Raw genomic sequence first — 12,031 nt, 5'->3', positions numbered from 1 at the left:
GTTGAGAGAGGAACAAGGTTAAAGTTGAAACTGATATGACGCTTCTTCAGAACAGTTCTGAGCTCTTGCTATAATTGCACAAATGGGACCAACTTTGAGTAATGTGCACAGTTTTGGTATCCATGTCAAAGGAAGAATATCCTTGATTTGAAGATGACAAAAAAAGCTTCCTTGGATTGATCCCAGGGATAAGGAAGTCGTTTTGGGAATGATTGAGTACATTGGGACTACATTCTCTTGAGAATAAAATAATGAGTTGTGATCTTATTAAAACCTAAAAGATTCTGAGAGGGCTTGACAGAGTAGACAGATTGTAGCCCTGATGGGTTCCAGTTTCAGGGATCATAGTCTCAAGAATGTGACAAAAGAAAGAAGACTTCACCTATCTGGTGAAGCTCATCTCCAACAATACTCAAGTGACTTCAGCTTAACAAAATCAGCCCACTAAAACAACAGCCAGTTCAGCATTTTATACATTTGCTCTCTCCACCACTGGCACAAAAGAGGCAGAGTGTACACTATCAGGGTGGCACGGTGGCTCAGTGGTTAGCACTGCAGCCTCAATGCGCCAGGGACCTGGGTTCGATTCCAGCCTCGGGCGACTGTCTGTGTGGAGTTTGCAAATTCTCCCAGTGTCTGCGTGGGTTTCCTCTGGGTGCTCCGGTTTCCTCCCACAGTCCAAAGATGTGCAGGCTAGGTGGATCGGCCATGCTGAATTGCCCGTAGTGTTCAGGGGCGTGTGGCTTATAGGGGGATGGATCTGGGTGGGATGCTTCAAGTGGCGGTGTGGACTTGTTGGGCAGAAGGGCTTGTTTCTACACTGTAGGGAATCTAATCTAAATAATATGCATTCCAGCCACTTGTTTTCTTTTACAGCACCTTTCAAGCACATGATCTCTACCACTTTTTAGAATAAGAGCTGCTGGCATGTGGGACCACTGCCAGCTGCAGGATCCCCCCCAAGTTGCCCACTATCCCAATCTGGAAATAGCCATCCCATCACTGGATCAAATTTGTGAAATTCCCCCAGGTAACAGCATTGTGGATGTACCTACATCACAAAGACCACAGGTCAAAGTTATGGATCCTCTAAGGCTAATGGTTAATAGATCTCAGAACAATAAATCATGAAACATAATCTCCAATTGGGAACCTTCATGTAAAATGTCTCATCTGGGTCACTTCTAAGTAAATCATGCCCCCAGCCACCCATATCCCCTTCATGCCATTGCATGGCCTTTTCAAGGACCATTTGCCCAGCATATATACACAGGACAAATAAATGTCCTACAATTCAATTTTTAAAAATGTTAAACACACTAAGCATCATTAAAAGCAGCTTGGTTGACAACCCACGCCCGTAAAGGGATTAAATCAGAAGTGGTCTGGATTTAACATCTGCAAGAAATTATTGACTTTGCTCGACTGACATCTTGAGCTAGTTATACGAAAGGTAAGTTTTCTGTGACTTCTTTTGTCACTGTCACAATGTTTATCCACATTAGATTAGGAACAGTGAAGTGGTTACAGCTTCTATTACTGTCAGAATGAAGAAAGTATTCATTATTGCAAGAGGCTCAAAAATCTTTTAAAGATAAACCCAAACAAAACTGATGGCTCCTGTTTATGCTTACCTGATCCGGAGTACAGTAAAAGAACCATCTTTCATACCCAGAGCAAGATGAATGCCATCTGAACTCACAGCAACAGAACGAATTGCTTCTTCCATATTGCATCGGGCAATCAGAGCATGATCAATAAGGCTCCATATTCTGAAAAAATAAATATAATTATACCATAAAACAGTGACAAATGCTCTTCAATGTTCTAAATATCGTGATCTTCAAAACTGCTCCTGAAAATTTTGTATTGCAATCTTCAGTCCACAAAAAAATTAGTTTGAGAAGTTCCTATCTTCCTCAAAAGATATTTTATATTCACAACCAATAATGAAATTGAAATGAGGTAATGTTTCAAGCAAATAGTTATTTGTCCCCCAAGAACTTGAACATTGTTACATAAGAATCAGATAACTGAATTAGTCCATCTAGAACTTATACTTTCAGTAAATCTCACTTTCCTTCCTCCCACTTAATGGCTGCTGGTAACTAATCAGTATTGTCAGGTTGTTTCTCAGATTTATTCACTTTAATTCTCTATTCATTCCTAATTGAAGTATGCATGCTGTGAAAATGTAAGTGTTTGGGAAGAAGAAGAAAAAAATAAGTCACACAGAAGAATTGCATTTGAGATGCTTATGTTTTCACATATTTATTCCAGTTGGAATATGATAATTTAAGAACACACACTGATTAATATAAACTGAACAAATGAAGTAAATGCTTCCAAATAAAAAATGTCATCTTTTCTTATGGTTATCTACTCCTTGTAGGTATACGTCACAATTTCAAAATTCATTCTAATCTATTATTCCAAAGAAAATGACAGTAATCAAAAACTATGAAAGTACAGCACAAATCTTATGACATTTTATGGTTGGTGGTGGTTTATAGATTTTGGAAAGTTTCTGTGCATCTGTCTTTAGCTTCGGTTTCACGTGTACGAGATTTCAGATTTCAGTTTCATGAAGGCAAAGTTCAAAACTGAATTTGAACAGCAAAAATAATCACCTGACCTTCAACTGAGGCAGATGTCGAGGTATGACAACAAGAAGTAGTTCAGAATAGCAATAAAATCAATACACAAAAAGAAGCTTATTTGTCTGCAATGACAAGATGTCATAAAGAAAATACTACTTAGTATTCCTGTAGAGTAGTGTACCAGGTTTAGCTCCATCAGTATAAATGTGATACAAAGATACCTTTTAAAATGTAGCTTTTTTATTCAGGTCATGTTACAAAGCTGCACATTGTTGAAACTCCTTGCTAAAGGACTTCTTTTTATCTTACTATTTTGCCAACAAACACACAATAATGTTCTTCTGGGAAGGAAATCTGCCATCCTCACCTGGTCTGGCCTATATGAAACTCCAGAGCCACAGCAATGTGGTTGACTCTCAACTGCTGTCTAAAATGGTCTGGCAAGCCACTCTGTTATATCAATCACTGTGGGGTCCATACAGACGGACCACTTGGCATTGACATAGACAGCAGAAAAGACAATGGCAGATACAGCCCTGTTGACATTATAAAGTTCTTCTTATTAACATCTAATGGCTAGTACTAAAATTGAGAGAGCGGTCTCACAGACTAATCAAGCAACAGCCTGACATACGTATGATTCCCTGAGTATGAGTGACAGACAATGTTCCAGTCACCACCTTCACCATCCTTGGTGATGTCTTATCCCACCGCAGGACAGACCCAGCAGATGTGGCGGCACAGTGGTATGTAGTCAAGAGTTAGTTGCCCTCGTGTCTCCAACATTAAACCTGGGTGATGTGAAGTCTCATGGCTTCAGTTTAAATGCAGGCAAGGGAGCTTCCAGCTGATTACCAGGTGCTGTCCTCCCACAGCTGATGAATCAATACTCCATGTTGAGCAGCAATTGGGGGAAACACTGGGGGTGGCATGGGTGCAAAATATACTCTGGGTGGGGGATTACAATGTCTACCATCAACAATGGCGCTGCAGAACTACTAGTAATGGAGCTGGTTGGGTCTTAAAAGAAATAGCTGTTAGACTGGGTGTGGGGTAGATGGTTAGGGAACCACCAAAAGGGGGAACTATACTTGATTTCATACTCAATCTGCCAGCTACAGATGCATCTGTGCTTGGCAACATCCATTAGAGTGGCCAATGCACAGTCCTTGCGGAGATGAAATCCTGACTTCACATTCAGAATATCCTCCATTGTGTTGTATGATAATGTGCTAAATGGGACACACTTCAAGCAGATCTAGCAACTCTAGGCTGGGTATCTATAAGGCACTGAATTATACAGCAACAGAATTGTACTCCAACACAATCTGTAATTTCATGGCCCACGATATCCCCCACACAACCACTACCCATCAAGCCAAGGGATCAACACTGGTCCCATGGAGAGTACAGGAGGGCTTGCCAGGAGCAACAGCAAGCATATCTGAAAAGGAGGTGTCAACTTGGTGAAGCTACCAAACAGGACTTCCAAACAATATATGCAGCAATTGATAGACGGAGCTAGGCAATCCCACAATTAATGGGTCAGGTCGGAGCTTTGCAGTCCTACCACATCAGACATGAGTCGTAGCAGACAATTAAACAACTCACTGCAGTAGGGGGCTTTACAAATATCCACATCATCAATAACCTTCCCTCCAACATACGGTCAAAAGTGGGAATGTTTGCTGATGATTGTGGAATATTCAGCACTATTCATAACTCCTGAGATACTGAAGCAGCCCATGTTCAAATGCAACAAGCTCTGGACAATATCCAGGCATGGGGTAACAAGAAGCGAGTAACATTCATGCCACACAACTGCCAGGGAATGACCATCACCAATAAGAGTCACCAGTGCAAAAGATAAGGCTGAAAGATTCACAGCAATCTTCAGCCAGAAGTGTCACGTATATGATCGATTTTGGCCTCTTCAAATGGTACATGGCATTACAAAGTCTTCAGCCAATTCAATTCACTCCACATGATATAAAGAAACAGATGCAGACAGTGGATATTGAAAAGGCAATGGGCCCTGATAACATTCAAGCAATACTACTGAAGACTTGTGCTCCAGAACTTGTTGCACTCCGGCTAAGGTCTTCTATTACAGCTACAACACTGCCATCTACCGGACAATGTGAAAAATTGAACCCTGCAGCCCAATGATATCAATGTGGATTTCACCAGCTTCAAAATCTCCCCTTCCCCCACCGCATCCCAAAACCAGCCCAGTTCGTCCCCTCCCCCCACTGCACCACACAACCAGCCCAGCTCTTCCCCTCTACCCACTGCATCCCATAACCAGTCCAACCTGTCTCTGCCTCCCTAACCTGTTCGTCCTCTCACCCATCCCTTCCTCCCACCCCAAGCCGCACCTCCATCTCCTACCTACTAACCTCATCACACCTCCTTGACCTGTCCGTCTTCCCTGGACTGACCTATCCCCTCCCTACTTCCCCACCTATACTCTACTCTCCACCTATCTTCTTTTCTCTCCATCTTCGGTCTGCCTCCCCATCTCTCCCTATTTATTCCAGAACCCTCACCCCATCCCCCTCTCTGATGAAGGGTCTAGGCCCGAAACGTCAGCTTTTGTGCTCCCGAGATGCTGCTGGGCCTGTTGTGTTCATCCAGCCTCACATTTCATTACCAGACAAATAGAACACCACCAATTACTGTTTCATCAGTCTACTCTCGATCACCAGTAAAGTGGTGGAAGGTTTCATCAATGGTGCTATCAAGCAGCAGCTGCTCAGCAATAACCTGCCCAGTGACACCCAGTTTAGGTTCCACCAGGGCCACTCAAATCCTGACCTCATTACAGTCTTGGTTCAAATAGGGATAAAAGAACTTAATTCCAGAAGTGAGGTGAGAGTGACAGTCCTTGACATCCAGGCCACATTTGACTGAGTGTGGCATCAAGGAACCCTGACGAAACTGAAATCAGCAGCTATTGGGGCAAAGTCTCCACTGGTTGGCGTCATACCTGGCACATTGGAAAATGGTTATGGTTATTTACAGCTCCAGTACATCTAGGTCCAAACACCTTCAGCTACATCATCAATAAACTTCCCTCCATCATACGGTCAGAAGTAGGAATGTTTGCTGATGATTGTGGAATATTCAGCACTATTCATAACTCCTTAGATACTGAAGCAGTCCATGTTCAAATGCAACAAGATCTGGACAATATCCAGGCAGAGTAATTCATTTCCAGACCCCTCAAAGCTTGACCACCAACTACAACGCACAAGTCAGGAGTGTGATAGAATACTCTCCACTTGCCTGGATGGGTGTAGCTCCAACAACACTCAAGAAGCTCGATGCCATCAAGGGCAAAGGTGCCTGCTTGATTGACAATATATCCACAAGCATCCACTCTTTCCACCACCAACGCTCAGTGGCAGCAGTGTGTCCTATCTTTAAGATGCAGAGTGCAAATTCATCAAAGATCCTTGGACAGCACATTCCAAAGCCACGACCATTTCAGAATAGAAGGAAAATGACAGCAGATAGAGAGGAACACCACCACCTTCACATTCCTTTCATAGCCAGTCACCATCCTGACTTGGAGGTATATCACCATTCCTTCACTGTTGCTGGATCAAAATCCTGAAATTCCCCCACTAAGGATCAAACAATAGCATGTGGACTGCAGTGGTTCAAAAAGGCAGCTCACCACCACCTTCTCAAGGGCAATCAGGGAGAGGCAATAAATGCTGGCCAGCCAACAACACATATGTCCCGCAAATAAATAAAATAGTTAAAGCAGACATGTATACACAACATCATAATGAGTAGCAAAATCATATATTGAACTATAACATGTATTGTCTAATCTGATTGCATCAGGAATATTACTTAGTCATATATTGACAGTGTTGGACAATACAGAAGATGTGATCTTACAAGGGCTACTGGAATCAGCATGCCTAGAAAGCAAAGTGCCATTTAGATGGAGCAAAATGGTTTAAGAAAATTTGAAAACTCCTTTTGCAAATATTAAAAGAAAAATTCTCAGATGTGGGCATCAATGGCAACTTTATTGTCCATTCCTAGTTTGCCCAAGAATATTGTCATGGGTCTTCTTGAATGTTAAAGCCCAAATGCTGAAAGTACTCCCAGAAAAGCAGACAGGAGTTCTGGAGGAGGAAAGCGGTAAGCAAATCTTCATTTATCTATTCAAGAACCTAAAGATCTAGTTTTGTCTGTTCAGAAATCATTCCAGGATTTCCACCTTTGCTGATGTACAGAATAATTTCCAAATATCAGTTTTAAATTTTACTCACTTGAAACCATGACCCATTGTCCTCATCTCACAATTTCAAATAATGTGTTAGGGTTTACCTTCAACATGTACCAGCATCATACCTTTAATGAAGAGCAATGTTCCAGACGCTTCAAAGAAGTACATCTGGATAAAAATTGACACTGTGCCAAAAGAGAGACCATTAAGAAAGTTGACTGAAAGATTTTTCAAAGTGACAGATATTAAAGGAGACAGGAGCTTAAGAAGAGAAATTCAGAATGCAAGGTTTTGACAACTGAAGGAATGCCAGTAAATGACAGGGTGAAGAGGACAGGTGATTCAAAAAGCTGATGAAGTTGAAGCAATGTAAACTTTTCAGAAGGTTGTACAGCTGGACAAGGCTACAGAGATAAAAGATTTGAGGCTATGAAGGGACTAACATTAGAGGCATTTGGACTGAGACACAGTGTAAGTTGAACAAAAATGATGGGAGAATGGAACTTGGTGTAATATTGAAAACAAAGTTTTTGAAGACAGCAAGTCGGTCCATTCTCTTAACTGTCATATATACCTCTACAAGAGCACCTCCCAGGACACTAGGGATCAACCTTCTCTGTACTTCTACCACACGTGAATGTGTTCATTGTGTCCTGGTGACTAGACGTATACAAGTATTCGAGTTGCAGACTGACCAGGACTGAAGAGTTTGGTCTCACATTAATGTGATTTTACTCTATTGATGGTATAATGTTGATCAATGTTCTGCATAGTTTAAACATGCTGAATTTGACTGTTATCTGAAAGAGAAGAGGTCTGAATGAAGCACAAATAGACAATATTAATTGCTTTGGCTGAAACTTTCCAGGACAATATGGAAAATGTGGAAGCTGAATATACCTGCTATCTTCTGTTGAGGGAATAAGCTGTGCTTGTAAATTTGTTAAAAAGGAGTTGCTTGAATGGAAGTACAAAAACACACTGAAATTATAATATATCATCATACCATTTAATAGTCACGGGATAATTATCACAATTAATAATACAAACCGAACAGATCGATCGTCACTTCCAGTTACTGCTAAAGGCTTTGTTGGATGAATTGCTAAGGCCCAGAGTTCTCCTTCACAGTGTCCTTGCATAATTAGGAAAGGTTTGTTGCGTTCATGTACCACAATTTCAAAGATTTCACTGTCTTGCGTACCAACCAAAATATGATCCCCTTGCCAGCACACGCTCCTCACTGAGAGGCCTGATAAAAAGATACAGAGCATTAAAAAAACTAACTAGAATACAAGTATGATTATTAAAAATCTATACAGATATAAAATGATAGGAGATATTAATAATTCTAAAAATATATATCATTGCAGGAAAGATCAAATAACCATTTAAATGGTTTTTAGCTATACAAAAGTAATAGCACAATCAGGATATATGAATATATCAATACGGACAGTATTTTTAAATAAAGTTCTCTTTTAGATCATGAGCTTCAATACAAATTTATTAATCTGAGAAGCAATACATAGAATGGTTGGGAGATGAAATTTTTGTAGGCAACTTAACACTGACAGAGAGATGTATGCAAAAATCAATTCACATACATTAATTCCAGTCTTGGCAAAAAAAAGATTTTTTTGTACAGACAATTTCCCTTATGCATGTGTACCATCCTTCCCTGTGGACTCCAATTCTCACCCAATATTGTGCTCCCGAGATGCTGCTTTGCCTGCTGTGTTCATCCAGCATCACACTTTGTTATCATGGTTTACCTCCTCTCCAGATTTTATTCAATACCTCCTTATGACTGCAGCCCTTAGGGATTCAGAAATCACCATAAAATAGCATGTAGTTCTGGCTGCACTATTGCTTATACTGGCTTCACCATTCCAACACAACCCATGGTCCTACTGTGCCACTTTATTCATTTTCAAGGGAACTCTGGCCACCAGTGATGCCAATAATGGAGGAGCTGAACATGATCCCTAACGGAGGAATCAGCTGCTCAATCATTTTTGACTTAGTCATCAGAAAAGATGAAAGAACCAAAAGGCGGCAATAATCCTCAAGACTGCCACTGTCTCACAAGGAACCTTGGTTTTGCAAATAATTGCACAGTACTATAAACTGAGAGTCATAATTCTTTCACCTGAGCTCCAGCAATGGTCAAATGCAACAGCTTAGGTCAGATACTGTTGCATTGAATGATGTTTGAAGATGCTTAAAAAACAATTAGAAACACAGCCAATGGGATCCAGAATCGGCAGACTGGCAGGAACTCGAGGGTGATGGTCCAGCAGGTGTTTTTGTGAGCAATGAGTTTTTGCAAGGATCATTGTTGGGGCTTTTGCTGTTTATGAAATAGATAAATGATTTTGATTTGAATGTAGGAGAGTTAATTAGTAAGTTCTTGCATAATACAAAATTTGGTCTGATAATAAATAGTGGGGAGGATAGCTTTGATTACAAGAAGATATAGATGATCTGATCAGTGACAAATGGAATTCAATCTGGATAGGTGTGAAATGATGCACTTGGGCAGAACAAACAAGGGAAAGGAATACATGATCAATGGTAGGATCCTGGGAAGCACTGAGGATCAGCGGGACGTTGGTGTTAATGTCCATCAGTCCCTTAAGATAGTGGGACAGGTATTGAAGTAATTAAGGAGCCATTTTGGATAACTGTCTTTATTAGCTGAGGCATGAGTTTAGCTGAGTTTAAGACAGAGAAGTTATGCTAAAACTATATAAAAGATTGGGAAGGCCACAGCTAATGTATTATGTGCAGTTCTGGAATTCAGATTAATTGGAGGAATGTGCCTACACTGGAGAGGTGCAGAAGAGATTCACCATGCTGAAGCTTCAGCTGGCAAGTTTTAATTACAAAGAGAGATTGAACAGACTGGAGTCGTTTTCCTTGGAGTGGAGGAAACTGAAGAGTGTCAAGATTGAGATGTACAGTGTGAAGGGGCCACAGCCTTGATGTGGCCATAGAGAAATTGCTATGTATAAACATAGGGACAAGAAATAGAAAGAAACCATCTGGCCCCTTTAGCCTCCACTGCTATTTAATAGGATAATGGCTGAATAGACAATGGATGATCTGAGTTTTTCTTTTCTATTCATTTTTGTGTGATGTGGGCATTGCAGGCTGGCCATCATTTCTTGCCCATCCCTAGTTGCCCTTGATAAGGTGGTGGTGAGCTGTCTTCTTGAACTGCTGCAGTTCTCCTGCTGTGGGTTGACCCACAGTGCTATTAGGAAGGGATTTCCAGAATTTTGACCCAGCAACAATAAAGGAACAACGATATATTTCCAAGTCAGGATGCTGAGTGACTTGGAGGGAATCTTGGAGGTGGTGGTGTTCCTTATATCTGCTGCCCTTGTCCTTCTAGATGGAAGTGGTCTTAGAAGATGCTGTCTGAGGATCTTTGAATTTCTGCTCTGTACCTTGTAGATAGCACAGACTTCAGCTACTGAGTGTCGGCGTTGGAGGGAGTGAATGTTAAGTTTCACATTTCATCGATCCCAACAGATTTTGATTTCCTTTTTATACAAGAATCTATCTATTCACACCTTACAAATATTTCATGACTATGCCTCCACCATGTTGAGTCAGAGTATTCAAGAATTGCACAACCCCTGAGAAAATAATCTTTGTCTTAAATGGGACAACCCCTATTGTAGATTCAGCCACACGAGGAAACATCATATTTATACCTCATCAAGACCATTCAGATCTTTTATAATTCAATCGAGACACTTCTTATTCTGCTAACCTCCAGTGAAAACAAACCCAGACATGCAAGAGAAGATAACCCATACATTCTAGATAATAACCAGCAAACCTCCTCTGGACTACTTCCAATTCATTTACATCCTTCCCAAGTAAGACAACTAAAATGTATGTATTCTGAGAGATGTGGTCTCACCAATGCTCTGTATAACAGAAGCCAAACAGCCTTACCCCTAAGTTCAATTTCTCTTGTAATAAAGGACAATATTCTAATTACCTTTTTTATTACTTGCTGTACCAAGAATCATAAAATTTCTACATTGCAGAAAGAGTCTGCACCTACCCTTTAAACAGCTAGTCCCACATTCCATGAAACACCTCCATAATCCTGCATGGGGTTTTAATCATAGCTAACCGACCTAACCTGCACATCTTTGGACTGTGTAAGGGAACTGCAGCACATGGATGAAACCCGTACAGACATGGGGAGAATATATAAATTTCACACAGACAGTCACCCAAGGCTGGAAACAAACCCAGGTCCCTGGCACTGAGGCGGCAGTGCTATCCACTGTGCCACCATTCACCATACCTGCATACTAACTCATGCACTGGCGTTCTGTAGTCGCTCTTTATTCAAGTACTACTCTGTTTAAATGAATGTTTTATACTTTCCTCATGTTATATACTTCATCTGCCAGAACATTTTCATATTCACTCAATCTATCTATATCCATCTGCAAACTTTTCAGACAATAAGACTGAAGACAGAAGAAGCAGAGATACGCTATTCACGTAGTTGAGTCTGCTCTGCCATTCTAGAAGATAATAGTTGATCAAATAATTCCTCGTCCCACTTTCCCAGCTTTTCTCTATAACTCTTGATTCCCTCATTGATTAAAAATCTGTCTACCTCAGTCTTGAAAATACTTAATGACCAGCCTTGACAGTCTCTCAGTAAAGAATTCCATAGATTCACTACCTTCAGAGAAGTTCCTACTCAATCCTATCTTAAATTTACATCCACTATTCTGAGATTACATCACTTCTCATTCTTCTAGATTAGAATAAATACAGGCCCAACCTGTTAGATCTCTTCATACAAGGCAATACCCCCAAGCCTAACATTAGTCTGAAATAACTACAGCAGCTGGTATCCACTCACCAAGTCACACTCTTTTTATACATTGAGAGAGTCCTTGAACTGATCCAGCTCTCTGTGACAAGAACCTCTGACCTCCTATTTATATCTGTCAGCCAGTTGTTAATCTGGTGCAATCAGGGAAATATTCCACGAGGTCCACTTGGCTGAGTTTTTTACAATCAAACTCAGCAAAACTTCTCCAAATTGGAATTGCAATTGTGTTTCCTTAGAAAAGAGGCCCAAAACTGTCTCCGGATTCCATCCATGGTGTGACTCATCCCTTGTATCATTTTAGCA

At 40.8% G+C, this 12,031-nt stretch overlaps 1 protein-coding gene across 5 annotated transcripts in view; it reads right to left on the bottom strand.

The window, feature by feature from the left end:
• eml5 (EMAP like 5) overlaps positions 1-12,031 on the bottom strand; it is a 222,168-nt gene that overhangs the window by 138,843 nt on the left and 71,294 nt on the right. For all 5 annotated transcript variants that reach the window (XR_009446227.1, XM_048538474.2, XM_048538475.2 and 2 more), the window contains exons 7-8: positions 7,900-8,101; positions 1,635-1,772 (exon numbers count right to left, since the gene is read on the bottom strand). Coding sequence is in view for 4 of the 5 variants with exons in the window: in XM_048538474.2 (XP_048394431.1) it covers positions 1,635-1,772; positions 7,900-8,101 (340 nt within the window). In the remaining variant the exon portion in view is untranslated. The remainder of the gene's footprint in view (positions 1-1,634; positions 1,773-7,899; positions 8,102-12,031) is intronic.

The sequence above is a fragment of the Stegostoma tigrinum genome, chromosome 10 (genome assembly GCF_030684315.1).
Source record: "Stegostoma tigrinum isolate sSteTig4 chromosome 10, sSteTig4.hap1, whole genome shotgun sequence".
Lineage (NCBI taxonomy): Eukaryota > Metazoa > Chordata > Chondrichthyes > Orectolobiformes > Stegostomatidae > Stegostoma > Stegostoma tigrinum.
The sequence above is the reverse complement of the archived record's forward strand: the minus strand, read 5'-3'. Positions and strand labels throughout refer to the sequence as shown.